We start from the raw sequence: 23798 nt of genomic DNA, 5'->3' as shown, positions 1-23798 counted from the left end.
CCCGGGTCTCCAGGATCGCGCCCTGGGCCAAAGGCAGGCACTAAACCGCTGCGCCACCCAGGGATCCCTGTTTTCCTTGTTTTAAAGATTGATTTGGTTCTCTCTGGCCTTTGGCATTTCCATGTAAATTTAGAATCAGATTGCCAGTTGTGATAACCGCCCCTCTCCCCCAACAAAAGCACCAGCTGTATTTTTTACTAGGATTATATTAAAGTTATTATATCAATCTGGAGAGAATTGACATCTTGACAGTTTAACTTATTTATTTTTAATTTAAATTCAAGTTAGCTGGGATGCCTGGATGGCTCAGTGGTTGAGCATCTGCCTTTGGTTCAGGGCATGGTCCTGGGGTCCTGGGATTGAGTCCCAAATCGGGCTCCCTGTGAGGAGCCTGCTTCTCCCTCTGTCTGTGTCTCTGCCTCTCTCTGTCTCTCATGAATAAATAAACAAATCTTTAAAAAAATAAATTCAAGTGAGCTAACATATAGTATATTTCTAGTTTCAGAGGTAGAATTTAGTGATTCATCAGTTGCATATAACACTCAGTGCTCATTACATCACATGCCCTTCTTAATGCCCATCACCCAGTTACCTATCTCCTCCAGCAACCCTTTTTTTTCCTAGAGTTTAGCATCTCCTATGGTTTGCCTTCTTCTGTCTGTATCTTTTTTTTCCTTCCCTTGCCAGCCCCCTATGTTCATCTGTTTTGTTTCTTAAATTCCACATGTGAGTGAAATCATATGGTATTTGTCTTTCTCTGACTGATTTTTTGCCTAGCATAAGGTTCCATCTATGTCATTGCAAGTGGCAAGATTCATTCTTTTTGATGGCTGAGTAATATTCCATTGTGTATATATAGACCACATCTTCTTTATATTCAGCTATTGATGGACATCTGAGCTCTTTCCATAGCTCTGTCCATGGCTCTTGTGCACATTGCTGCTATGAACATTGGGGTGCAGATCCCTTTAGGATTACTATGTTTGTATCCTCTGGATAAATACCTAGTTGTGTGATTGCTAGGGTAGCTCTATTTTTAACTTTTTGAGGAACCTCCATACTGTTTTCCAGAGTGGCTGTATCCACTTGCATTCCCACCAGCAGTGTAAGAGGACACTACTTTTTCCCTTTCTCCACATCCTAACCCAACATCTATTGTTTCCTGAGTTGTTAAGTTGAGCCTTTCTGACTGGTGTGAGGTGGCATCTCATTTGGTTTTGATTTGTATTTCCCTGATGCTGAGTGATACTGAGCATTTTTCCAGGTGTCTGTTTGCCATCTGTATGTCTTCTTGGGAGAAATGTCTGTTCTTCTGCCCATTTCTTGACTGGATTTTTTATTTTTGGGGTGTTACGTTTGATAAGTTCTTTATAGATTTTGGATACTAGCCCTTTATCTGATACATCATTTGCAAATATCTTCTCCCATTCCATAGGTTGCCTTTTAGCTTTGTTGATTGTTTCCTTTGCTGTGCAAAAGCTTTTTGCCCTGATGAAGTCCTAGTAGTTCATTTTTGCATTTTTTTCCCCTTGACTCTGAAGACGTGTCTAACAAGAAGCTGCTGGAGCTGAAGTCAGGGAGGTTGCTGTCTATGTTCTTCTCCAGGGTTTTGATGGATTCCTGTCTCACATTTAGGTCTTTCATCCATTTTGAATTAATTTTTGTGTTTGATGTAAGGGACCTATCCAGTTTCATGTTTCTGCATGTGGCTGTCCGATTTTCCCAGCACCATTCGTTGAAAAGACTGTCTTTTTTTTTCACTGGATATTATTCTTTCCTGCTTTGTGGAAGATTAGTTGACCACGACATTGAGGGTCCATTTCTGGTTCTCTATTCTGTTCCATTGATCTATGTGCCTGTTTTTGTGCCAGTACCATACTGTCTTGATGATCACAGCTTTGTAGTAGAGCTTGAATTTGGAATTGTGATGCCTCCGGGTTTTCTTTTCAATATTACTTTGGCTGTTTGATGTCTTTTTCTGGTTCCAAACAAATTTTAGAATTGTTCTAAAACAACACCAGCTCTGTGAAAAATGCTGCTGTAGTTTTGCTTGGGATTGCATTGAATATGTAGATTGTTTTGGGTAGTATAGATATTTTAATAGTATCTGTTCTTCCAGTCCATGGGCATGGGATGTTTTTCCATTCCTTTGTGTCTTCCTCAATTTCTTTTTTTTTTTTTTTAATAGTTTTCAGAGTACAGATCTTTTACCTCTTTTGTTAGGTTTATTCCTAGGTATCTTATGATTTTTGGTGCAATTGTAAATAGGATCAATTCCTTGAATTTCTCTTTCTGGTGCTTCATTGTTTGTGTATAGAAACACATCAACCTTCTGTGAGTTTTTATATCCTGCAACTTTGCTGAATTCTTGTATCAGTTCTAGCAGCTTTTTTGTGGCATCTTTTGGGCTTTCTATGTAGAGGATCATGTCATCTGTGAAGAGTGAAAGTTGGACTTCTTTACAGATTTGGATTTCTTTGCCTGTTATTTTTTGTTATTTCTTGTCTGATTTGCTGAGTCTAGGACTTCCAGTACTATGTTAAATAACAGTTGTGAGAGTAGACACCCTTGTCATATGTCTGACCTTAGGGGGAAAGCTCTCTTTCCCTATTGATATTAGCTGTGGGTATTTTACATGTGGCCTTAATGATGTTCCCTCTACCCCTACTTTGTTGAAAGTTTTTATTAAGAAAGGATGCTATAGTTTGTCAAATGCTTTTTATGCATCTATTGAGAGGATCATATGGTTTTTATTCTTTCTTTTAGTAATGTGGTATATATCATGTTGATTGATTTGTGGATGTCGAACTACCCCTGTAGCCCAGGAATTAAATCCCACTTGGTTGTTGGATCCTACTGATTAGTATTGTGGTGAGTATTTTGACATCCATGTTCATCAGGGATCTTGGTCTGTAATTCTCCTTTTTAGTGGGCTCTTTGGTTTGGAGATCAAGGTAATGCTAGCCTCATAGAATGAGTTAGGAAGTTTTCTTTGCATTTCTATTTTTTGGCACAATTTCAGAAGAAAAGGTATTAGGTCTTCTTTAAATGTTTGGTAGAATTCCTCTGGGAAACTATCCATCCTTGGGCTCTTATTTATTGGGAGATTTTAAATTCCTGATTCAGTTTTTTGCTGGTTATGGGTCTGTTCAGATTTTGTTTCTTTCTGTTTCAATTTTGGTAGTTTATGTGTTTCTAGGAATTTATCCATTTCTTTCAGATTGCTTTATTTGTTGGCATATTATTGCTCATAATCTCTTAAAATTGTATTTTTTTTGGTAGTTGTGATCTCTCCTCTTTCATTCATGATTTTATTTATTTGGGTTCTTTCTCTTTCCTCTTTGATAAGTCTGGATAGGAATTTATCAATCGTTTAAATTCTTTCAAAGCACTAACTCCTAGTTTTGTTGATCTGTTCTACTGTTTGTTTGATTTCTGTATCATTTATTTCTGCTCTGATCTTTATTATTTCTCATCTTCTGCTGGATTTAGACTTTATTTGCTGCTCTTTTTCCCGGTCCTTTAGGTGTAAGCTTAGGTTGTGTATTTGAGACTTTTGCTTCTTGAGGAAGATCTGTATTGCTATGTACTTCCTTCTTAGCACTGCCTCTGCTGCATACGAAAGATTTTGAATTTCCTGTTTTCCTTTTCATTTGCTTCCATGAATTTTAAAAATTCTTCTTTAATTTCCTGGCTGACCGACCCATTAATTCTTTAGTAGGATGCTCTTTAGCCTCCATGCATTTGTGGTCCTTCCACATTTTTTCTTATGCTTGACTTCAAGTTTTATCGCATTGTGGTCTGAAAATATGCATGGTATATTCTCAGTCTTTTTGTACTGGCTCAGGGCTGATTTGTGCCCCGGTGTGTGATCTTTTCTGGAGAATGTTCCATGTGCACTGGAAAAGAATCTGTATCTGCTGCCTTATGATGAAATGTTCTGAATATATCTGTGAGGTTGATCTGGTCCACTGTGTTATTCAAAGCCCTTGTTTGCTTGTTGATCTTCTACTTAGATTATCTGTCCATTGCTGCGAGTGGGGTATTAAAGTCTATTTTTTAAAAGATTTTATTTTTTTTAGAGAGAGAGACCACAAGCATGTGCCAGCCAGGGTTGGGGATGGGAGAAGGGGCAGAGTGGGAGAGAAAGACAGTGAGAGTGAGAGTGAGAGAAAATCTTAAGCAGACTCTTCACTGAGCATGGAGCTGGATGCAGAGGTTTATCTCACAACCCTGAGATCATGACCTGAGTCAAAAATCAAGAGTCAGATGCTCACCCAACTAAACTACCCAGATGCCCTTGAAGTCCCCTACTATTACTGTATTATTACCAATGAGTTTCTTTAAGTTTGTTATTAGTTGATTTATATACTTGGCTGCTCCCAAGTTAGGACCATAAATATTTACAGCTGTTAGATCTTCTTTTCCTTTCTTTACAGATTTTATTTATTTGTTTATTTGACAGAGAGAGACCACAAGCAGGGAGAGTGGCAGAGGGAGACAGAGAGAGAGAAACTTAAGGAGGCTTTAAGCCCAGATCGGAGTCTGTCATGACCGTGAGATCATGACCTGAGCCTAAATCGAGAGTCAGATGCTCAGCCGACCACCTAGGTGCCGTGACATCTTGACAGTCTTAAGCATTCCAATCCATGAATACAGTGTCTCCCATTTGTTTAGGTCTTACTAAATTGGACTTCAGAGGAGCATAAGGGAACTTCTTGAATTGATAGAAATATTTTGTGTCTCGGTTAGGGTGGGAGCAACATGGGAACATAGACAGTTGCCAAAACTCACCAAATTGTATGTTTAAATTCTGTGTCGTTGGCTGTATGTATATAAGGGACTACAGTGAAGTTCGTCCAAAAAGTAGTAACAAAAATTACCTCAGTTACTACATTCCTTTCATTGTCATGATTCTAATCATCAGAAGCATTTGACTTGCACGTCATTTTAACAGTCTGCTTAATGCCACAGGTGTTTGGCATTGGTTTGTTAGTGTCTTAATGATGCTGCTGGCCCCGCCACCATGGCATGAGAGGGAAATGGGCCAGGCATAGTAATAGCCAGGCGTCTGTGGCAGAGACTATTACATATCTACAGTCTCTTTCCTGTTTTCCCTGGACTCAAGATCAGACTCCTGGTAAGGTCTTCCAGTCAGTTTGTACGGCTGACAGACTGAGTTCTGGCTTGTAGGTGAGCAAAGGTGATGTGTGCCTTTCCAGACTCAACCTGTAACCATCTCACTTTATAGTACTCCGCACCCTTGTTCTCTTCTGACTCGTGATTGGAGACCAACTGCAGGGCATTGTTAGGAACCATAAGCTGAAGATGGATGAGCCATGGATGGAAGGGGCTACGTCTCCCAGACACCACTGGACGGTGGTCACCCCCACTGGATTCACAGAGAAGTCTTCTCTGATATCTTTTTCAGACCCAGTTGCAATCTGCTTCTTTGGTTCTCTCAGCAGCTCAGTGCTCTGGGGGAAATTTTAGATTCTCCTATCTTGGTGGTGGATAACAAGGTCAAGGCCTTTATGTACATATATGGCAGGCAAAGCGGATGGAGATAAACAGAGCAGACTGAGAGCAGGCTCCACAGGGGAGGGAAGGCAGGCAGCTGGGGGAGCTGGGCCCTGGAGTCAGGATCAGGATGGGTCCTCGGGTCATGGCAGCACCCACCAGAGCCTGGAGGAACTGGTTAGAGAAATTGAGGAGAGGCTCTACTGACCACAGGCACAGAGGATTGGCTGAGGATGATGCGTTAAATCAGAGGTTGACATCTCCATTTTATTGATGAAGAAATTAAGTTCTGTAGAGATTAAGACATTTGTGTTTGTATCCAGTACAGTACTTAGTTCATAGTAGATGCACAGTAAATATTTTTTGCCTGAATGGATAATTTACTAGTGTAACACCTTTAATGCTGAAGCCTTCTACCAGGGATTGAGACCTTGTCTATTTGGTGGTGTGTAGAGGGGTATGGTGCTGGTACCCGGGACAGACACCCTGTGTGTGGATATGGTGTCTGCAACAATTTGCATGTTAGTGTGCTCCATGACTCCCCGAGGCCCTACCACTCCCTGTTGCCCTATAGCTCACCCAGTTTCCATGTCAATGTCATACATCAGTCTCCTGTGGGACTTCCAATATATGCAACCCCTTCTTCCACTTTCCTGTTCTAGATGGAGTTCATCCCTGACCTCTTGTTTTGCCTTCTCCCTTCTCTTTCCTGCCATTTCCTTGCCATCCTCTTTCTATCCCCTTCTCTGTCCACATATGTCCTCTGTTTTTCCTCATGCTTTTTAATGTTATAAGCAGAAATTCTTAGGCCACTATGCCTAATATGATGACCTAGGAAACTAAGCAGAGAACAGAGTTATACCAGGTGTACCATCTAAAAGTTGGTGTTACACGTGTTTAAAGATATGTAAATATTTTATGGTACTGTGTAGTTAGTAGGCAAAGAAAGCACTGCTTATAAATTATATTTAACACAACGTCTGTCAACGTGTCATATTTTAAGTTACTCTGCTTTTACTGACTGCAGTTGACTACCTGGGCATCGAATCATTTTATCATATTGTTTTCTTTCCACTGCGTGAGGAGTTAGAAGGTGTTGTGTCTGTTCTGAACAAAAGATTCACCGTAGCTATAATCTCAGTTTCAAAGGGGAAAAACCTTTATTGACACTATAAAAATATAATAGAAACAGAAGAAAAAGGGAAATCTGTGCATAGATGAGAGCAATAGTAAGTAGTAAAGGAGAATAAGGCAAAGTTACATCAAATCACGTACTTAGAATATCCAACCTCTTCAGCTGGGGAAGCAGATGGGAGCAGCCAGGCTGGTGGCCAGATGGAGAGGCCTGGATGCAGCTCCTCCCTCTGGTGAGACTTTCAACTGACCATCCCCAGAAAGGCCCTATTCACAGGGCAAATGACGGGGTCTGAATCTAAACATGTGTTCCCTAACACGTAATTTGGAGAAAGCTGTATTTTCAAGGAGACTGGGCTGTGTGTGTCTGCCTCCCCTCTCTGATTTCATCCTGGGAGGTCAGCCCTGCCTTGGAGCAGGAGGGGATGTGAGATAAGATTTGTAGCTCCTGGTGTTCAGAACAGAATGGGCAGTTCTGACCTGGAGGCCAGATAATGTCAACTAACCAGGCTCCTGAGGTCAGTTATGCAGCCCGAGTCTCACAAACGATATTCTTCAGCTGCCTGCATCCATGCAGGGGTGCAGGGCAGTGTGGTCAGTCACACAGGACATACCACACAAGCCTCCATCCATACAGTACGTGTGAGGAGCTTTCGGGCCTGTATCCAGGGCCCTAGGACTGTATAATTGCTGTCTGGACAAGTCCATTGCAAAGCAGGGGAACGGGGAGAATGATGTAGTGTCGGGTTCCAGGTTGCCTGGTGCCGACTAGGCAAAGTTGTCCCAGAAATGTCTTCTGCAAAAGAAGCTTAAGAACTCACATCCCCAGGAGACCACTGGAACTGGCTTCTCTGGAAGTCCTGAGACCAGATAATCGCATAAAGCTTTACATCCTCATCCTGTTCCTTTCTGGTCACTCCAAACCATCACCTTCTGGCAGTCCTCTCCACACTTGCTGGGTGCCTCCGCCTCTGGGGCCCTGGGTACTGAGCATCACACCCTTCACCAGCCACACACCTGCGGTGCCTGTGGGGGCCCTCAGGGCGGGGGGTATGGGAAGGAAATGCCCTCTGCCTGACTGGGCCCCAGCCCTCACCCATTTGGAACCCTCCCAGAGTGTTGCTTCTTGAGGGGGTGTCTCCTGGCATTGTGGCTGGGGTTTGTCCTCCATCTTCTCCCTGCCCCTCACACTGGCTGTGACAGACTCCTCCCACCCCTCATTTCTGTTTGGTCACTGTATCAGACATTCCTTTGACTACAGGACCTTTGATGGAGAAAATCCAAGCCATTGGTAGGAACTCCACCAATGTGGAATTAGATTTATTTGCCATTATATCCTGCTGGAATATGGGACACAAGGTGGTGAGGGTTTTGTCTTAACCACTGGGAGGGTTTTGTTTGTTTTAGGAGCTGGAAGACAGAAACATCAGCTTAATAAGCTTTCTGAGTTCAGCTGAAGTGTGAGTTCTCAGACTAGCTATTGCCTTTGTGAGTTATGTAAGAATCCAAATAATATCTCACAAACCTTGATCTCACTTAAAAGCTAAATTGGTTAACAAGAGCAAAATTTCATTTATGACATGGGAGGCCCTTATATTTTCTTTGGATGACAGTAGGGCATAAGGGGAAAATGCATTTCCTTGGGAATTTTTAATATTTAGCCTAGCAAATCTAGCCAACAGAGAAATCTGATTAAATATTAGTTCTATTAAAGACATGGGGGAAAAAAGGGGGTTTGCTGTTTTTTTTGTTTTACATACCTGTATAAAATAACACTTGTATATAACAAATATACTTGTGTATAATAAAATTTAAACAAGCTTGAGGGGAGCATTTCATATCTGATAACCATTTTTTTTTTTTAGATTTTATTTATTTGTTTATGAGATAACACAGTGAGAGGGAGGGAGAGGCAGAGACACAGGCAGAGGGAGAAGCAGGCTCCATGCAGGGAACCCGAAATGGGACTCGATCCCGGGACTCCAGGATCACGCCCTGGGCCAAAGGCAGGCGCCAAACCGCTGAGCCACCCACAGATCCCCCTGGTAACCATTTTAAAGATACGTGGTAATCTAAGTCATATGTACCTAATGGCTTCATAAATGAGGAAATTCTGATAGAATCAGTATAGTCATATGATGAAAGTTTCATAAAAGTCCATAACCATACATATTCTGAAACCAATTTGAAAGGAGACAGTATCAGGAATATATTAATTATAAAATTAGTTAGGGTGGCCAAAATATTCTGTTATTTCCTTCTGACAAAACAGGAATGACTGTAAGTTTATTCAGACCAACAAATTTGGGGAATTGTGCAGCGGAATCAGTGATTATTATGAATACACAGTCATCTAATAAAAATATTTGGTTAAGTGAAACAAGCCAAAAACAAAAGTGGTGATGTAGCCTGACAGACGATGGAAAATATAGTCACAGCTTTAGTCTAAACAAATGTATAAAAATTAGAATTTAATGTAGAAAAGTACATATAGTTCTTCATTTTGTCCTGAATATATATATAAAATATATAAATATATAATAATAAAAGTATAGTAATGTAAATATAAAAATATAATTTATATATAAATATAAAAAATATAAATATATAACATATATATTTTTTGTTTGTTTGTTTGTTTGTTTTTAGAGTGCGTATCATTTTTTCCTGTACATTTAGGAACAGGGAACAGGAGGGTGTTCTCAAAAGCCTGCTGCCCAGCAGCCTCTAGTTTCTGGTCAGCTTGCCCACAGCCTGAGGCTGCCCTCTGGTGGGCAAGTTTGGGAACACACTGAGAATTCATCCCATCATTTCTTCCCTATGTTCCAGGTGAGTACTTGCCTTGGGGTTTCCAGACATTGCCCTCTTGAAGCCCTGCACCTTAACGCTCATTAAGGTGTCACTCATTTCACCTCCAGTCTAGAAAAATGAGCTTATTGTCTCTAAGAAGGGGCCCTTTGGCTGCAGATCTCATTCTGAGTTTTACCTTTTAAAATGTGCCCCTTCGTGCCTCCTGGAGTGGGTTGTAGATGTTCTAGGTGCTGTTGGGAAGGCCTTTGATACATCGGTGAAGATGTTGGATGAGATACAAAGGTGGGCTAGAGGAAGGGGAGTGCCAGGGTGGATGGAAACTGCTGGAAGCTCAGGATGGAGATGGAGCACCATGTACTGAATATATATATGGGTTCAAACGATCCTGTACTGTGTAAAGATGAGCTCCTGCAGGCAGTGACCGTGTCTGTCCCTAGGATAGCCTTCTTATATTATGAGCTGAGGAGCAATTCTAAAGGTATTACTGAGCTCCACAGCCTGGAGGAAGGATCTGCCTTCACAACCGCAGGCAGGCTGTGTGGACCACCAAGCAACCCCATGAAGAGCTTAGATTACTGGGCCCATTTTTAAAAAAGATTTATTTATTTATTTGAGTGGGGGAGGTAAAGAAGGAGAGGGAGAGGTGGAGAATCTCCAACAGACTACTGCTGAGCAAGGAGCCCCACATAGAGCTTGATCCCACGAACCTGAGATCATGACTTGAGCTGATATCAAGAGTCAGCTGCTTAACCGACTGAGCCACCCAGGTGCCCTAAGTCTGGGCCCTTTTAAAAACAAAAATGTTTATTCACATTCATTCTCTTTTTCTCATTTTCTTTATCTATCCATGAAAAAGCTCAAGAAGGATTCACACCAAATATTTAGCGGTAATCCTTCAGCATGGGAATAGAGAGTCTTTAGACATAAATTTCATCATCTTTTCTTTTTGAAATAGCTTTGTTTTAAAAAGGAAGAGGAAGAGACAGAAAAAAAGACCACTTGTGATGATGTGAAAAAGTGAGGAATTTTTTTTTTTTTAATTTTTATTTATTTATGATAGTCACACAGAGAGAGAGAGAGGCAGAGACACAGGCAGAGGGAGAAGCAGGCTCCATGCACTGGGAGCCCGACGTGGGATTCGATCCCGGGTCTCCAGGATCATGCCCTGGGCCAAAGGCAGGCGCCAAACCACTGCGCCACCCAGGGATCCCCAAAAGTGAGGAATTTTAATGTAAATTCCCAACACAAGCCTGAGCACTGAATAGCTACTCAGAATTGGTCATAATAGTACCTGCAAATAATATATGAAAAACATATAATTTTCACTCATTCATTGAATTTTTCTCTTTTAAAAACATTTTATTTATTTATTTATTTGAGAGAGAAAGAAAGAGAGTGAGAAAGGAAGAGAGAGAGAGAATGAGCCAGGGGAGAAGAAGAGGGAGAAGAAGAAGCAGACTCCCTGTTGAGCAGGGATCCAAATGTGGGGCTCAAGCCTAGGACCCTGGATCATGACTTGAGTGGAAGGAAGATATTTAACCCATTGAGCCAACCCAGTTCCCCTTTCATTCATTTAATCTTTCAATCGTTAGTTCATTGCTTTGTTTTACTTACATCACATTTGCCTCTAGTTTCTGTTTCTGCAGCCGATGCAGGCTGATTGCCACCATGGTCTCTCTGTGTGCTTTCTTCTAATTGGGGAGTTTATAGCTGGGGCCTAAGGGATCAATACTGGCTCCCTCAGGAATCTGAGGTTCCAGGGGCTGAGTTGGAATTGGAATGAACAATGGTGGGGATCCCTGGGTGGCTCAGCAGTTTGGCGCCTGTCTTTGGTCCAGGGCCTGATCCTGGGTCCTGGGATTGAGTCCTGCGTCGGGCTCCCAGCATGGAGCCTGCTTCTCCCTCCTCCTGTGTCTCTGCCTCTCTCTCTCTCATGTCTATCATGAATGAATGAATAAATGAATAAAAATAAATCTTTAAAAAAATGAGGAAAGTCTTTAAAAAAAAAAGGAATGAACAATGGTTAGTATTTTATGCTGAAGAACATTTAAGCTTTCTAGAAAGAATACATTTAATTCCAGTTACTGACATTAAGGATATGTATGCATGTTGCCTTGTTATAAAACATTTTTTTTCTTGTTATAAATCAGGTTGAACAATTTTTTTTTTTTTAAAGCAAAAGAGCTTAGATTACTGAGAAGCAATAATATGAAAACATCGTGAACATTTCAGGAGGGACACAGATGGCTCCGTTTTGAGGAATGTATTGGCCAGCTTCCCTGGTTCTCAGACCGTCCCAAGGGGAGGAATGAGTCCTGAGATCTCAGTGAGACCAACACTGCTCCCCAGTTCCAGAGCAAGGAGCAATCTCTGTAATGAGGTAGTGAGGTTTCCAGCTTCAGGACTGTTGCCTCTCAGTGTCTTGCATCACCTGGAAAATCAAAGACCCTTTATATCTTATGATGTTACCAAAGTGCAGACTGGAATCCCAGGCAAGGATATTGGCAGTTCTAGGTGGCAGTCATGGATCCTTCAGTCTTTGTTACTTGCATACTCACTTATAAGAAGTAATCAAAGTTTAGTGTAAGTACAGAAAAAATGGCCATAAAATGAGGAGCAAAATTGTATTGCTGGTTGAAAAGGGAGTTGTGATTTAGTTGAACTAACTGCCTCCCACTTTCTCTTCTGTCTGGAGCTCTTAACTCTGTGGATGGCGGATATTTCCTTTCTCTAGGGAGCTTCGGGCCTCCCTGATGCTCACGTATAAATATGCCCTGTTATCTTCCAGAGTTGCAACTTGTACTGAAATTTCCAGGCCTGTGGGGAAGAGAGGGCACAAAGATGTTTCTGCACCATCCCCTCTTCCCAGCCCCCTGTCAAACTGTTTTTTGAGCCTTTGTTCATATTTTTGAATGGAGTTAAAATCAACACATGTAGAGAAAGGGATTCCAGCCCTTGACCTTCACGACAACATGAAAACCACTGTGGATTTGAAGTTAGGGAGACTAACCAAGTGACAAGCCTTATAGAACCGCAGGTCACAGTGAACCATAAGAAAACTTCTTATGCCAATAAGAAGATGCCACATAATGTTCCAGTGACATTACTACTCATTAAACACTCATTCCCACTTTGGGAAACTGATCCCACTTTGGGATTTTTACCCAGTAAAGTTCAGTGTGGAACTCTGGACATGGAGGGAATGAGCCAACAAACACTCCTGCCCTGATAGGATCTGCCCTGACTTGGGTGAGGGAAAGCCCAGAGAAAGGCATTTATTGAGAACATTCTCTGAAAGTAATCACATGTTGATAAATGTTTAATAGGCAGCTTTCAGGAAAATCAACACACACACACACACAGAGAAATGAAACCCTTTTAATTTGTAGTGATGGCTTATTTCTGTGGTGAAACCATTCCCACCATGGTGGATTCCAAACTACCTGTGACCAAATGTGGAGTCAGTTGCAAAGGAATGCACAGTAGCACACAATGTAGTATCACCACCACACAAGAGATGTTAACCCCGTGAGTAAGGATACTAGTAAAATAATCAGGAGACATGGGATATCTATTAACTTTGGTTTTTAAATAAGGTATTTAGTTGTAAATGTATATAATTTAATTTTTAATAATCATTGAGTTTAAATAAGCAGCTCACAAAATGCCTGAAAGCTTAGCAGTTGGCCCTGGCGAGTGGTATGAGCTGCCCCCAGTGTACTGCTGTCTGTAGCCACCACTCTCCTGGGAGCCATCTTCTTGTTTCTCATTCTGTGTAAATGATCTTCTCCTGTGAGATAGGAGATGCTATGAAATTCCAGTTTGTAGCCAAGAAACCCAGACCTCTGAGACATTAAGCAGATTGTCAAAGCTCAGTGGCCAGGAAGTGCTATAGTAGGCATCCGAGCCTCAATCTCCCTCCCTTTGAGTCCTGGGCAGTTTTTCTCCCCTGCATCTTGTTGGCTGGACAGCAGGTTATCCTTTGGGGCATCTGGTTCTGTAGGTAGCTGTCCTCTGGTGGTTTGGTCTTGCAACCCCAGCTCTGTGCTGGAGGAGGATGGCCAGAAAAGTCAGGGTGACGAGCCATGCAAAGCCAGTCATCTCTCCAGGACCTAATACTGAGGGCATTTTTTAAGGTCTGATCAGTTTTAGGGAGGATGAATGGTGTTTCAGCCTTGGTGAAACCTGAGAGGCTGGACAGTGATGTACGAGGTAGAGGGAGTTGCTTCATTGAGGCCACTGGAGTTAGATCTGAAAGAGAATGAGAGGATGAGCCCTTGTGATATCTGCGGAAAACATCCCAGGTAGGTGGAATGATAGATGCAAAAGCCCCATGACAGGTGTGTGCTCTCTGAGGGCCTGGGAACTGCGAGGCCTGTTACTTCTGTGTGGAGTAAGTAAGGGGCTGCCCCAGGAGGAAGTCAGGGTGATAATGGGAGATGCTGGGGGTGGGGGTGCAAAGATATCCGATTGTATAGAACAGTAGATTTTGCACTGCTAGGTGTGACCTGTACATATTCATGAAGTTGATTTTTTTTAAGGTTTTATTATTTATGAGAGACACACAGAGAGGCAGAGTCACAGAGGGAGAAGCAGGCTTCCTGCGGAAAGCCCGATGCGGGGACATGATCATAAGATGCCAGGATCACAGCCTGAGCTGAAGGCAGACATTCAACCACTAAGCCATCCAAGTGCCCCCATGAAATCAATTTAATGGGCTGCTGCCAACTGTTTTCTTTATGGTAGAACAGAACATAGAGAAAATAGCACATGAAAAGTGCAGTTAGGGTAAGTATTGTTTAATGAAATACTTGTTTTGCTTCTGTGTGTCTTTGCTGTGATAAATAGTTCCTACCAAGTTGAATTTTAAAAATAAGTGTTTGAAAGCCTCGGCTGTCAGACCCCGTAGGAACACTGGGTTTTATACTGAGTGCGAGAGGAAGCTGTCGGCAGGATTTGAGCCGGGGGACATAAAAGAACACCCTGCCCACTGTGTTGGGAGCAGACTGAAGGCTTTGATGGTGGAAATAGGAAGACCAGTTGGGAGGCTATTGCAGCAGGTCCAGGTGCGAATTAAGGAGGGTATATGACCATCTGAGGACAGGCAAGAGGACTTCAGGAGGATTGAATAGTTGGTGTTGGACATGCCAGGCTTGGGTTGCCTCCTGGACATCCAAGTGGCAATGTAAGTTGGAAGTTTCTAGAAGGATGTAGTAGAAAATTAACCTTCTCCAAAGAGAGGTCTGGCCTTTGCTCTTGGCTTCTAGGAGGTGATCTCTAGGTCCTTGGAGTTCCTGCCTGATAAGAGTGTCTTTACCTGGTGGTCTTCGCCACTGGACAGTCCAACAGTATAATTCATAATCGGGAGCTTTGGGCCACCCAGGATCTGCTCTTCCTCCAGAGGGGCTGCAGGCTGCAGGTCAGCCATGCGAACAATCAGTTGTGGAGTTCCAGAAGTGTAAGACTATATATTTCTGTGTGAGCCACCCAGACTGTGGTGTTTTGTTATGGCAGCCCAAGCAGATGAGCACACAATGTAATATAAAAATGGACAAGAGGTGCGAAATAAAGTCACAATGAGGTACCACTACGCATCTGCCACAATTTATAGCATTTATAAAAACCAACAATTATTTTTTTTAAGATTTATTTATTTATGATAGACATAGAGAGAGAGAGAGAGAGAGAGAGGCAGAGACACAGGCAGAGGGAGAAGCAGGCTCCATGCCAGGAGCCCAACACGGGACTCGATCCCGGGACTCCAGGATCGCGCCCTGGGCCAAAGGCAGGTGCAAAACCGCTGAGCCACCCAGGGATCCCCTAAAAACTAACAATTAAAAAAAATCTAGAAAGATGTGGAACAGGAGTTTCCATCTAAATTTTACTCAATATTAAGTTTGTGAGGTTCACCCATACCTGTTTATAACTATGGTTTTAATTTTCATTTTTGATTCCAGTGTATGTAAACTGGTACAACCACTTTCAAAAAGTTTTGGATTTGACCCAGTGATTTCTAATTCTAGATATATAAATAACACATGTGTGTCCACATATGTACTTAAACACACATGCAAGAATGTTCATGAAAAAGAAACAAATGTCTATCAGTGGTGGAACAGATACCTAAATTGTGCTATATCATAAAATGGAATATTATACAATAAAAATCAATCAGTTATATACAGCAACACAGATGAATCTGTTAAACCTAATTTCCTGAGTAAGATACCAGGCACAAAAGACTACCTTTTGTTTGATTTCCATTTTTTAGAGGATTCAAAAACAAGCAAACTGTGTTAGAGATCGGGATAGTGGGTCTATTTAGGGGAGGGGGAGGGGTTAGTAACCAGAAGCAGGTATAAGCAGACTGGGAGAGTTGGGGGACGTTCTTGTTTTTTGACTTGTATGGTGGTACAGCTGTATTCACTCTGGCTTTTTTTTTTTTTTTAAGATTTTATTTTATTTATTCATGAGAGACACAGAGAGACAGAGAGGCAGAGACATAGACAGAGGGAGAGGCAGGCCCCATGCAGGGAGCCTGACGGGGGACTCGATTCCGGGTCTCCAGGTCATGCCCTAGGCGGAAAGCGGCGCTAAACCACTGAGCCACCAGGGCTGCCCCCATGTTCACTTTGTGATCATTCAGTGAGCTTTTTATTTCTATTTTGTCATGTTTTGTTATGATTTTCTCTTTATAGGTTATATCTCCTGATTTAAAAAGTTTAAAGAAGGTTGGAATCTTTTAAGGAATATGTTGTCAATGAGAAGAGTTTTAAACATCCAGAATAAACTTTAAAATCTCTGGTTTGCTTTCAAGGTAGGCTTAGGAGTAGCTTAACTGCTACTCACTTTGTGATAATACTGAATGAATATTTGCTGTATATAAAGCTGGTACTATGCAAGGATCATTTGCATAGTACCAGCTTTATAAATAAAAGAGTAAAACCAACCCATAAGATTTGGGGGGTGGGGGCAGTAGCTACTGCCATTGACCGAATCCTGTGCGCCAGAGGTACCTTTTCTACATGGGACATATGCTAGTGCAAATTTCTGGGTCACTTTCCACATCTCTGGGCTTTATTTTAGAGCATGGCAGTATCACTAAGTTCTATAGGGGCAGGGTCCAGGCTTGCACGCTCGGACCTTGTGCACACTCGAAGAGTTAGAAAATAGTGATCCTTTAAAAACACAGAACCAACATTGACGTCTACCTTCCAAATCAAAATCATTCGGTTCAAACAGACTGTCGTTTAAGAAAATACACAAAACCCATGTTTCTGAAATAATGCTGATTCCTGAGTAAGAAGGGGGACTTGCATTTGATTCCCAGTCTAACTGCTTAGTAGAATAAATCCTGCACCAGCAACACTTGTAAATTTGTGAAAATGAATTTTATCTTTCCTTAAAAAATAAATTTTTTAATCCATCACACTTTCCTTCCCACCCTTTAGTTTTTGATAATGATAAAAATGAGCCAGTTATCAAAGAATAAATAGTTCTTACTTCAAAAGAAACATAAATACAAAAAATAAGTTGCTGGTTCCTAACAGGAAAAATACATTTTAATAATTGTGCGATGAGAAGCTGCTTACGTACACATTGCAGATCAGATATTTGGAGTTGTTAGTCCACATAGACGGGTGATTGTAAACTTTATTGCCATTAAAAGATTTCAAATTGCATTCATGCTTCTGTGTACATGTAATGAAAAATGGGCAAAATAATGAAGATTGATTTTTCCCTAAGTCGCTCTGTTTAATTCTGCTGTCTACTCTTCTATAATGCTGCGTCTCTAATTGTACACAGTTTAGTGATCTCTAGGAGTACAGAAGTTGTCGCCCATCAATAAAAATCACAAAGTTGGTTTAAAAATAAAATAAAATAAAAACACAGAACCAATGTAAGTGTGGAAGAGAGTGGATGCTTACAAAACAGACTTTGTCTTCTTCCTGGGCACAGAAATGAGAATACTTTACCTGCCACCTTTTCTGTTTCCTTTGTAGTTAGCATCCCCCATGTGGAAAGGGAAGCATGGTGCCCCTCTAAAGCATTGAGAGGAAAGAGTCAAATTAGTTCAAAGAGAAAACCCACGGATTCCAAGATCATAAAAGTTATTCTAGTTTCTTCTCACTTAATCTGCATGGAACATGGCTTACATAAATTTCAGGTGAAAGCAGCACACTGCCCTAAAGATAAAATTGGCCCTTCTTAGTTGAGAGGGGATGCCGTGGCGTGAATTCAGAACATCCTCCAGAACTCTCCCAGACAAAACAAACAGTGACTTCCAAAGCTTGTCTAGCTCTAAGCATTTCACAGTTCTTTGAGAAGCTAGAAATGTCTTATGATCACCCTAAAAGTGGAAAATAAGAGCAGGAAGGATGGATGATCTTTAGCATATTTTATAACATGATCATTAATGCTCAATTAAAACGATGTGGTACTAGTGCTTGGCCAGGCAAACTGATTCAGAATAGAAAATCCAGAAATAGACAACATGGGAATTTTGTATACCATAAAGACAGCATTTTTTTTTTTTTAAATAGGCTCCATGCCCAGTGCAGAGCTCAAGGTGGGGCCCAAACCCAGGACCCTGAGATAAAGACCTGAGCTGAAATCAAGAGTTGGATGCTCAACCGAGTGAGCCACTCAGGTGCCCCAAAGACAGCATTTCTAACCATTGGGAGTAAAGATGGACTTCATTAGTATTGAGACAATGGGATAGTCATTTGTAAAACAGCATATACTAGGATAAACTCCAAATAGATTAAAGATTGATATGTTAAGCCAAACAAATCCAGGAGAAAATACAGGTGAATTCCTTTGATTCTTGTCATGGGAAAGACCCATCTTAATATTGCCCAAAATCCAAAAGCTATGAAAGAAAATACTGACACACACATTCAGTTACATAAAGATAAGCCCAGGTAGCAAAACTTATCATCTTACAACTCTTGTACAAAGGGCTCAACTCTCTGATGTATACACAGAGCTCCTGGAACCAGAGTAAACCATTGTTCCTTTACACATTGTATATCACGTATCTGTGGAAAGAGATGAAAGAGAGCTCTGTCCTGTTACAGTCACAGATCCAGGGCAGACTGCTAAGTGAACAGTTGTATGTGTTATCCTGTGAAAGGGTAAGAAAGAGTATATACATATATATATGTATGTATGTTTCTGTTTGCATAAAGAAACATTGGAAGGAGAACAGAGTGGCTAGGGTCAGTGATGTGGAACCTGACTTCTCAGTGTGTTTCTTTTCATGTCATTTTGATTTTTGTATCAAACTATTTATTAGAAAATAAAATGAAATAAAAGATGGTGACCAGTGATAGTCGAAGTCCAGTAATATTTCTGTCTTTAGGCATTTGTATTTGTTTTTAAGATTCCATGATTATTTTACTATAGCCTGCAACTTACAATGTTGATTTTTACCCTTTGATAGAGAAATCCCGCTCCTGGAAACCCATTTGAAAATGACTATGTAATTTTTGTTAAATTTTTCAAATCCAGCAGATGACTGGTGAAATAAACAATGGAGCATATGCAGGGTAGAATGCTGTGGATAGTTGTTAGGCCACCATTTTAGTGAACAACCATTTAGTAGTTAATACTTCGATTTTAACCCAGTTCTATTTTTGTACATGGAATCATTTTTCCCCTTAGATTTGCATGTACACATTGTCAAAGATCTGACAAAGAACAAATTCACCCCCTGCAAATTCCCCCTTTTCCTTTGGGCACATAGGACATGATAAAACCTGCAGCATCAAGATACGAGATTTCGCCCTCCTCTCTTTTTCCCATTTATGTGCAATTGTATGTATGACTTACAGAGCAAAGCTCATTATTTGTCCTCTGTACTTTAAAGGACCAGCACTGATCTTTAATCGGTCCTGGAAATCCTAGAACTCCTATGCCTCTCTTGTCTTTCAAAAATCCCCACAGGTAAGGACACTCAAATCAATTAGTTAAATAATAGAATTTGTATGTCATCTTTTAACCACTTGTCTCTGGAAGATCTCTGGGACAATCAATGAGTTGGATTTCAAGTCTCTATTGTCTTATATAGATGTTAGATCTAATTCTGTGGTTAGAATGTCAAAACAGTAGATTCTTGGAATTGTGAAAAACCATAAGGGAGCACCTTAACCACTGGTTTTAAGACTTGATTGTGACCCCAATAAGATATACATTCTTCTTCATGACCCAGAAGATATGCCTAACCTAGAATATACATACATACATACATACACCTACCAATGGAAGTGCCCCAAACCTAAATTCCAGGAAGCCATATATATACCTCTACAATGTGGCACGCTCTAATATGTTCTAATTTATCCCTGACAGGCCATGAGAAACACTGCACTAATGCAACTTTTTCATCAGCAAGTGGAAGCACAAAGAGGTAGAATAGTTGATGATAAATAGTCAGGACTAGGTCTCCTCTGCCCCTGATGCTCCAAGCCTTAGGACTCCATACTTTCTCCCTTTATATTCTTTTTTACCTGAGTCATCCCCTGGGTGACCTCACCCAGGTTCATGGCTTTAAATGCCATCCATATACCAATGATTCCCAATTGTATAGTTCCACCTTAATTCAACACCATCTACCCCAAAACTATTCTTCTCAAAGCTACCAGTCACCTCCATACTACCTACCCAAGAGGCTACTCTCAGGTCTGTACTCCATTCCGTCAATCTGCAGCGTTTGGACCCAGTCGCTAACACCCTCATCTACTTGGTAATCTCATGGATTCAATTTCTGACTCACTCTCTTCCAGCAATACCACAGCACACCTGGTTCTCTTAAGATGATTGGCTTAGAAAAACGTCTTTTTCTAGTTCATTCTTTTCAGCCACATTGAGTTTTATAGAAGATCATATGATCATATCAATATATTAAAATCTAAAAGCTGAAAAATTTTCTGAAAATAAAAGAAAATTTGAAAGTATTTAAAATTATGGAGATACCAAAAATTAACAGATATCCTAAAGGACAAACCATAGCTTAATTAAAACCAAGAACTAAAAAGAGATTCCTGCTAAAGTATTTACTTTGGAAAGTCTCAGCAAATACATACAAAAAGGAAACAAAATGCTTTATGTTCACATTGAGGAAGATGAAGCAATAAAGTTAGTTTGCTAATGACTAGGAAAAACTCAAGGGGCTCTATTTTAAAAAGTAACAAGTGGAATTATAGAAATTTGATAAGTTCACTGGATACAACATATCAATACCTTTCCTTCTTCCTAGCAGTAAGACCTAAAGGAGACTTCCAGTTCACAGTAGAAACAGGCATACAAATTAATAAAGGTATATGACTTATATGGAGAGATCAATAGAAAAGGACACAGAAATAGATCCTATTATTTAAGACTTTAATAACAGAGGACATACTTCAGTGGGAGAAATGGATGGATTATTTAATAAATTGTGTTAGGACAACTGGCCACCTGGGCGAATATAAACTTGGTTTCTAAAAGTGCATAAAATTAGAGACTAAAAATTTTTTAGGAAGCAACATTTTTTAGAAGAAAACCTAGGCTGCTGAATGAATAATGGAGGCATTGGGTTCAGCTTCTTAACCAAGAATGGAAATCTAGAAGCTTTAAAAGAAAAGTTTCTAACATTTAATATTTGGGACTTTATATAGATCTCACTTTATATAATACTTATAACTGGAAAACACAGCATAAACAAAATCTAGTAAAAAAATGCCAAAATCAGAAAACTGTCTGAAATACAGGCGACAAGTAGTTCATTCTCATATGTATATGTATGTGTATGTGTATGTGTATATATATATATATACAACCCAACACAATGGGACAAGAAAAACTGCCTGATGAAAAAAATGAGCAAAAGTATAAAGCCTGCATTCTCTGAAGGGCATAATCAAATGACCAATAAACCTAAAGAAAGGATGTATTAGTGGCCATGATGATGCCAATCAAAGGGACAATGTGAAATAATTTTATATCCTTTTACACTGGCAGAAATTGAGACCACACCTTGGTGGTTGAAATGGATGAGGGGAAACTATTTCCAGAATATGTCAGCACCAATTGAAATATAAAATACACTCTAATCTAGCAATTTCAGTGTGGAACTCTTGTATCCTGGTCAGCAATAATAAATGGAAACAATGTCAATGGTTATCAGTAGGAAATGTGTGAATAATTTGTTACTGCAGGTGAAGGACATGAAAAAGATTGGACTTGAACAGATTTTCAAAAGGTTTCAAGAGAAAAGATTCAGGGTGTATGAAGTCACTGTTTTGTAAATAACCCTAACCAAAAACTAAAATGGACAATGATGCTTGTATAGGATAGGTGGTCATAAAGGACTGAGTTCATAGCATGAAAACCAGTTTAAGGGAGAGGAAGTAGAGATGTTAAGTGCCTATCTGGCAGATGTTATGGGATAGGAGGCCAGCAAGACAATGGAAAAAAGATCCATTTTTAAAATAGAACAAAGAATTTGTAAGACCATGATGTAAAAATAAGGCCTTACAACCAAGTAGGACCATATGTAAAAGTAAGGCCTTACAACCAATTGAGCGATGTTAAGTAGTACCACTGGCTTGCCACATCATTTTCTCCTCGAAGGTGAAAAGACATTAAAATCTGTATCCCAGAATTACATTTCAAAAACCTAGAAGGACACTTCTGTAAAAGTGTTCTTCCCTACATAATAGCGCCAGTTTCCAGAATGGAAACCCCTGCACCCGATGAAATACACTCGTTAGGCACAGTGGTCTTTCAATATCCAATCAGGGCAGCTTTGTTCCGTTATATGCAGAGAAGCCCGGTTAAGGGCTTTTGGGCTTCGGCTCTTAACTTCATTGCAGCCAAACTCTGTCATCACCACCGCCAGAAACTTGCAGGCAGCCTGCGACTCGACCCACGCGGAGGCGCCGCACCAGCAAAACCGACCTGCAGCTGCCAGAGCGCAGCCCAAGGAACTCAGGCCTGCCTGATAGGGCTCAAGGACACCAACCTGCGCGCCATCCAAGCCAGGCGCGTCCTCATTAAGGCCAAGGACATCCAGCTGGAGCGCCGCGTTTGTGGGTGTGGCCAAACAGGCCACACTCGGGGCGCCCGGGAACACCAGGTCCATGGCCTCGAACCCAACCCCCGCCCAAGAGAATCCTAGTGGCCAGGTGTGCACCGGGCCCAGGCTTCCAGCTGAGGCTGGGAGGAGGCTTCGGTCAAGGTTAACGGATTAGCGCTGATGGCGAACTAGCCTGGGGCGTGGGACCTATGGGGTAGGCGGGGGTGTCCAAGTCCTCCCATAAAGGTTCTGGGCTCCGGCAAAACCTGGCAGGAACGTAACCAGGTCGGGGGGTCCCAAGTCCCCGAACGCGCACTCGGCCTAGGACCCAAGACACCATGGAGTTTCCTTAGATACCGAAGGGACGGTGGCCAGGGAGCGGGGCGGGTGGACCGAGCACAGCTGTCGCAAGGGGGCAGAAACTGACGCCAGAGCCAGAACACCCTGGATATCAAAGCTCTTTCCCTGAAGTATGTTGGTGGCTCTTAAAAGAGCCGTTGGGTTATTGGAAGTCAAGTTCCAACTGCAACGCTTACTTCTTCTTGGGTGCCGCCTTCTTGGGCTTGGCAGCCGCCTTGGGCTTGGTCACTTTGGCCTTGGCCGCCTTGGGCTTCACGGCCTTGGCTTTGGCGGGGCTCTTGGCGACCTTCTTCGCCTTCACCACCTTGGGCTTCTTGGGGCTCTTGGAAGCCTTCTTGGTCACAGCCGGCTTCTTGGCCTTTTTCGGGGTCTTGACCGCCTTTTTGACAGCCGCCGTAACCTTCTTGGGTTTCTTTGAAGCGCCCGCAACCTTGGCCTTCGTTACCTTTGCGGGGTTGGCCTTGGCCTCTCCAGATGCAGCTTTTTTGTTGAGCTTGAAGGAGCCCGAGGCGCCGGTGCCCTTGGTCTGCACCAGGGTCCCCTTGCTCACCAGGCTCTTGAGGCCCAGCTTGATGCGGCTGTTGTTCTTCTCCACGTCGTAGCCGGCGGCCGCCAGCGCCTTCTTGAGCGCGGCCAGGGACACGCCGCTGCGCTCCTTGGACGACGACACGGCCTGGACGATCAGCTCCGACACGGAAGGGCCCGTAGACTTCTTCTTGGCAGCGGCCGCGGACTTGGCCGGCCTCTTGGCCTTCTTGCCGGCCGCAGGCTTCTCAGGGGGAGTGGAAGTGGCGGGAGCGGGCGGCGCGGTCTCAGACATGGCGAAAGGAGCGCGAGGAGAGGCGACTGCCAGAACCTGACGGAGCAGAAAGACGCCGGAGGCCCCCGAGCGGCGTATTTATAGGGCGGGGCC

At 41.9% G+C, this 23798-nt stretch overlaps 1 protein-coding gene and 1 long non-coding RNA gene across 3 annotated transcripts in view; one reads left to right on the top strand and one right to left on the bottom strand.

Annotated features, from left to right (window-relative positions):
* The window catches only part of LOC144306805 (uncharacterized), a 25065-nt gene extending 6268 nt beyond the window's left edge, over window positions 1-18797 (top strand). The window contains exons 2-4 of one of the 2 annotated variants that reach the window (XR_013373902.1): window positions 9334-9483; window positions 16164-16282; window positions 18009-18797. This is a non-coding gene — a long non-coding RNA (uncharacterized LOC144306805). Of the gene's footprint in view, window positions 1-9333; window positions 9484-16163 lie in introns of both variants that reach the window. The other variant, XR_013373901.1, reaches the window with a different exon arrangement.
* Window positions 16497-23798, bottom strand: H1-1 (H1.1 linker histone, cluster member). The gene has a single exon (XM_077886392.1). The coding sequence runs from the start codon at window positions 23703-23705 to the stop codon at window positions 23058-23060; it is 648 nt and encodes a 215-aa protein (XP_077742518.1). The 5' UTR covers window positions 23706-23798; the 3' UTR covers window positions 16497-23057.

The sequence above is a fragment of the Canis aureus genome, chromosome 37 (assembly GCF_053574225.1).
Source record: "Canis aureus isolate CA01 chromosome 37, VMU_Caureus_v.1.0, whole genome shotgun sequence".
In the NCBI taxonomy this organism is placed as follows: Eukaryota; Metazoa; Chordata; class Mammalia; order Carnivora; family Canidae; genus Canis; species Canis aureus.
The sequence above is the reverse complement of the archived record's forward strand: the minus strand, read 5'-3'. Positions and strand labels throughout refer to the sequence as shown.